The sequence below is a fragment of the Geotrypetes seraphini genome, chromosome 9 (assembly GCF_902459505.1).
Source record: "Geotrypetes seraphini chromosome 9, aGeoSer1.1, whole genome shotgun sequence".
In the NCBI taxonomy this organism is placed as follows: Eukaryota; Metazoa; Chordata; class Amphibia; order Gymnophiona; family Dermophiidae; genus Geotrypetes; species Geotrypetes seraphini.
The window spans coordinates 60,873,126-60,879,125 of record NC_047092.1 but is presented as its reverse complement, the minus strand read 5'-3'; the positions used below and the strand labels follow the sequence as shown (position 1 = coordinate 60,879,125).

The following is a 6,000-nucleotide window of genomic DNA, read 5'->3' as shown; positions in this document are numbered from 1 at the left end:
TATGTACATACATATGGTCATAAGACATGTCAAAGATCAGGACTCATATTTAGATGCACGTGTACTGCAGCAGTGTGATGAAGCTAGAGAAGTACTTAACTAGGATAGGATTTTATTTATAAGATTGAAATCTTTCGATGGGCCTCAGAGATTTCTCATAGATTGGCGCTCACTGGACTAGGCTGTCATGGTGTGGCATTGGGGTGCCTAAAAGGAGACCCCCGCTTATATATTTACCTCAAAGGGCATTTCCAAAAAACTGAATAGTTCAAACAAGCATGAAAAAATGCCCAATAATAAGGATAAATTTGTTTACAATAAGCACACCCCTAGAAACTATTGTTCCTGAAGGTGGTCATTATTCTGTCGCTGTATTTTTCTATTAAAGGATCAAAGTGGAAAGCATGATTTTCTTTATGAAACCATTCTGTGTAAAAAAAACAAAATGAAAAAGAATGAGGTCACTCCATTGACACTTTGGGCCAGATTCTATAAATGGTGCCTAAGTGTACCTATATAGTAGGTGTTGGCAGGCACAGTTGTCAACCAACTGCTTGGCGCCGCTTATAGAATTGTGCCTAGTGGTATCTAAACAGACTTAGGTGTTGCAAGGAGACCTAGAGGTAAGTGTAGGTATATTAGGCCAAGTTTTACCTGCTCTAATCTACCAGGACTTAACTCGGATGCCTAGTGACACCTACGCCTACCATGCCTCTTCTCCACTTCTAACCACCCCTTCTTTTCAGGTGTCAGAGGGCACTTGAACTTAGGTGTTTCTAGACGCTGCTGTGAGTTCTGCATAGAATTCTTAATTTTAATTTTTTTTTTTTTACAATTTTTATCAATTAACTTTAATGGCATGCAGATTTTAGTTAGGCATCACTAGGCGTCCTCCATGTAGGTGCCCAATGTAAGCGCCATTTATAAAACTTGGCCCTTTCTTGTTTTCTGAGCTTTTTTCTCAAATTGAGGCAGGGAGTTCCTTCAGAATCTGCCTGTGTTTGACCAATGAAAAATCATCCACCAACCTCCGATTTTTATTGGTCAAAACAGGGTGAACCATGCATGACATTTAAATAGAGAAACATATACCTCATGCATTAAGACAGCTAGTTTATTTCAAATAATTATACATTTTATGAAGCTTGTTATTAATGTAATACTTTTGAAATCCCCTCAGAAGGAAATTTCCACTTTAGTCCATTTAAAAAAGTTCCATTTTATAACAAATAATTCAAAGGAAAAGGAAACAGTATTATTGATATTTTTGTGAATGAACACATTAACGAGAAGATTTACTAAAATGCACGGTCACATTAGGACACAATAACACACATTAACATATGTTATATACTAATTCTGAAAATTTGTGCACCCAAATTTGTGACTAATGTGCAAATTTGCACATGTGAGTTATAGAATAAGAGCAGTTGTGTGCATAACTTAATTTAATAATGAGTTGATAATTGGTGTTAGCAAGCAATATAATTGGCCATAATTAGCATTAACTGGCACCAATTAACAGGCACTTATCTGCCCTTAGTTACTATTATGTAAGTTGCACACCCAAATTCCAGAGCGTGCAACATAAGTGGGGTGTGAACCTGCAGAGGTATGGGTGGGTTGGGGAAGCATGACTTAGTTATACGTGCAGGTTATAGAATACTAGCATTTATAGGGTTGATATTCAAAGTGATTTAACCAACCAGAAATTGCTCCTGGCTGGTTAAATCACATTTCAGGGCTAATCGGTCATGTTCAATGCACTTAACTGGCTAGTGCTACTGAAAATGTCTGGTTTGAATTCCAGGGGTGAAGTCAACACTTGGCTGGTTAATTACGGATATTTAGCACTTAATTGGCTAAGGTAACCATATAAACAGAACCATATAAAAGTCAGTCCTATTTCTATGCAATGCACCATAGTTGGTTAACTGCTGAATATTGCACTTAACCAGCTATATTTTTTGCTGGCTGTGTAAACCCAGAAATTCAATGCTGGAGTTTGGATGTGGCTCGGTACTGAATTTCCGGGGATAATGCTAGTGGCAGTCAGAGAAATGGGAAAGGGAATGGGGACTTGTATACCACCTTTTTGTGGCTTTGGCATTTCAAAGCTGACATTCAAAGCGGTGGGCACTGGAGGATTAAGTGGCTTGACTAGGGTCACAAGGAGCGGCACTGGGGATTTAATCTCACAGCCTCTGGATACAGAGGCAGCAGCTCTACCAGTGAGCCACTGACTGAATATCAGGCCCTACTTGCCTAACTAATTACAGGTAGGCACAGACATTAATGCCAGTCATTGAGCTGGCATCAGTGCTCGCACCTAAAGTTATGTGCATAAATGCAGATTTATGCTAGTATTTTCTAATGGTAGTTGCATGTATCATCCTGGTACCTTAAATTTGGCAGTCTTTTGAGAATTACCTCCTATGTGTTCCATTTAATGCAACAGGACCTACTCACTAATTATGCAGATTAACGGTGTGTATTAACGTGGTAGTGCACTTTAGTAAACCTATGCTTAATAAATCTTTACATGTAAATATACATTACAAAAATGACACATAAAAGGATGTTAAGTATTAATTTAGTCTTGCTCTATGTATATAGTATTAGTAATGACCTTTACAATATCTGTGCTAGAAAGATAAACTCTATTCCTAATTTGCTAGCAAGGTTGTGCTGATAAAATGTGGTTCAAAGCTAATAATTCTCGAAGCATCTGAAATTACACTGTTAGCTGATCAGTATCACTGTTACTTCAACATTCGTACTTGAATTGAACTTGCAAAACGCAATGGAAAACCAAAAGAATGAGCACATTGAATGTGTGTTTCTTAAACTTAAAAAAAAAAAAAAAAAATTCACACTACAGACACAGTCGGAACAAAAGCATTGTTTGTTGTTCCCAATTCTGTTTGGCTTTGGAAACAGTAGGGGTGGGATTCACAATAACTTCCAAGAAACAAGTTAGGTCTGCCTTCACTAGTACCTTACCTCACCACATTCACGAACAACCTTAGTACAGTCAATTGCGGCACTACACAAGTAGAACAATGTCACACTCTGAAACAATCTTTGCTCTTGAACATTACGTCTTGTCTTCACATAGTTAAACCTTCATTTGCATCATGAACAGTTTTATTTTGCAATATTATTCTAGCTTGGATACCTTAAATTAAGGGCTCCTTTTATCAAGCCGCGCTAGCGGGGATAGCGCGCGTGATTTTTAATCAAGCGCTAATCCCCACACTGGCCAAAAAACTACCACCTGCTCAAGGCAGGCGTTAGCGGCTAGTGCGGCCAGCGGTTTAATGCGCGCTATTACGTGCGTTAAACCACTAATGCGGCTTGATAAAAGGAACCCTAAAAGGGACTGAAGTGCAGTTTACTGGAACTTAATGGATTACAGTACAAAAACCTCAATATAAAATAAATATATTAAAATAAATATAATTTGTGCAGCTTTTTAAAAATAAAGTGTAAATAATTTTTTTAAGTTGTTCTAATGGATTAAAATGAAAAATAAGGTGCAATAAATATTGTGTAATGTAATTTACACCATCAAATAAAAAATGATATCTATTATTGACTACTCTCAAACTGACTTTCAGTCTTTGAAAGGATAATTTTGAGCCATTAAATATTAAGGTGCTGAAATATTTAGAATGCATAAATACTGGTTTATTTTCTATCCATATTAATAGATAATTTTCTCTGATTGAAAATGCAGAATTTGTAATAATGCTTGTTTAGATGACATTCCTATGCTATAAAATACACATAATGTACTTTGAACTCTTGTAACTGTTGCAATCAAATGGGTAGAAATGTAAGAAAACCCAGTCCTATAAAAGTTAAAATATCCTGATAAACTCTGTGCTCCCTTTGCATACTGGAACATTTTGATAAGAGCTTCAAAGGGCACAGAATCAGAGTTTCCAATAATGCATAAATGCAGTTAGAGGTCAACCCTGGCCCTAGAAGATCTTCTGTCACAATAAAGAGAGAGAACAACAAGAACAGTGGTATCCAATCTCAGTCTTTGTGGTCCACAAACCAATTAGGTTTTCAGGATTTCTCCAATCAATATGCAAGAAATCTATTTGCATGCAGCTGCTTCCACTGTATGCAAATAGATCTCATGCAGATTCATTGGGGGAGACCTGAAAACTCAAGGGCTAATGTTCGACACCCCTGATCAAGAGCAAACACCACAGCAAGAAAATAGAAGGAGTAAGGCCACAGAGCAAATGGATAAACCACAAGAAACATGATGAAGAGTCAAGGAATTGTTTGTTTGTTGAATAAATGGTTCCTTGATTCTTCAACATATTTCCTATGGTTTGTCCATTTGTTCCATAGCCATAATCCCTGTGTTTTCTTGCTCTAGAAGCTTTCCTGACATTCTCTTTGACTTTTCTCATAGGTAACATCAAAATATGTGTAATAGATTATCATATACAGGGCAGGATGAAACTTTTGGCAAACCCTAGGCAAACAAGCATGTTGTAATATACTTCAAATACATTTTTAAATGTTCTGACTACAGAGGAGGAAGCAGAAAGAAAGAAGCAATACTAGTCAACACCTTCTGAAAACTGAATGACAAGGGGTGGGAAGAATGACTAGACTGCTACAGGTGAGATACTTCTTCCCCCTCTCCCTCCATATTTTTCTTTCTACCGGCACCGACTTACTAAAGCAAAACTCCGCCTTCAATTAGCAATCTGAGATAGCCCCTCCTAAACATTCGGGTCCTAGGCATGTGTCTAATTTGCCTATGTCTTACTCTTGCCCTAATCATATGGCTCCATGTTCAGGGGAACTGATTCAGATCTACTTCTATTCCAAAGGGAGCATGGAAAGTAGTTCTGATTTCACCACTACATTACGTAAGAAAAACAGTTTTTACATCTCAATGCAGGGAAGAAATAAAGGCAGCATGGCTCAGCCTAGTCCCCTGGACACCATCACTCTACCCTTACGTGGCCCATGAGCTTTTTTATATAATGCATATTATATTATCTGTACAGTTCAGATTTAGCACTACAAGTTCAATAAACTGAATTCCTTACATATGTTAAATGCTAAAATCATATCATTTAACTGAGTTTTTAAAATATTTCATATATATTCAATTAGTACTAAAACTGAACTAAATGTTTTTGATCAGACTGTATCTATAGAAACCTGAATTGTCATGAAGGACAAGAGCCTTTCAAAAAAATATGTAGAACACAAAACATATAGGATAATACAGACAGACATAGTTACTCTTAGATTTACCATACAATCAACATCTTCAATCTCTATTATATGTCACAATTTGTTCTTATAGTTAAAGCACCTATGGGCGGTGGTTCTATTTTCATTGTACAGCTCAGGTTAATGCATTTTAATGCTGCAAATTGCCCCATTAGACCGAATCATGCAACTGTCAAAGGTCAGTGGAAGTGTTTTATAAGGCATATTGGAACAAGTTAAAAATAATTTCATATTCTTTCTGAAGATAATTCACTCAACAAAGGAGCTCCTCAATGCCTCTATCCTCTTTAAGTTCATAGGAAAACAGTAGGGACTTCTTTTTTTTGTTTGTTTGAACATGTGTACTTTATTTGGCTTCGAATGGTGCCACAGGAGTCTGAAAAGATGCATGGTCCTCACAGGTTTGATGGAAATCCTTTGAACTTGACTGTAAGCAAAATTAATCCAGCTACATCAGAATTCCAGATAGGCAAAGATGCTTAGAATTGGTAGCAAGAGGCCAAGTAGACTAGGTGTAATCCCAACGGCGATACCTACAAATAGAATAAACAAATCATTGGCACACCATTTTCTGCAATGATGGGTATAGCGATTGATTAATTTGCTGTAATATTGTAAATAATTAACCAAATATATGCCATATAGGGGAGTTAACTAGCATTAAATAATACGGCTGATGTTTCTAGATGGTTAACTAGCTAGTTAACTAATGCTAGTTAACTAGCA

The 6,000-nt window shown here is 36.8% G+C and overlaps 1 protein-coding gene across 1 annotated transcript in view; it reads right to left on the bottom strand.

The window, feature by feature from the left end:
* Positions 1-1,096: 1,096 nt before the first annotated feature.
* CNTN1 (contactin 1) overlaps positions 1,097-6,000 on the bottom strand; it is a 222,781-nt gene continuing 217,877 nt past the window's right edge. The window contains exon 22 of the mRNA XM_033959145.1: positions 1,097-5,807. Coding sequence (XP_033815036.1) covers positions 5,728-5,807 — 80 coding nt within the window. The 3' untranslated portion in view covers positions 1,097-5,727. The remainder of the gene's footprint in view (positions 5,808-6,000) is intronic.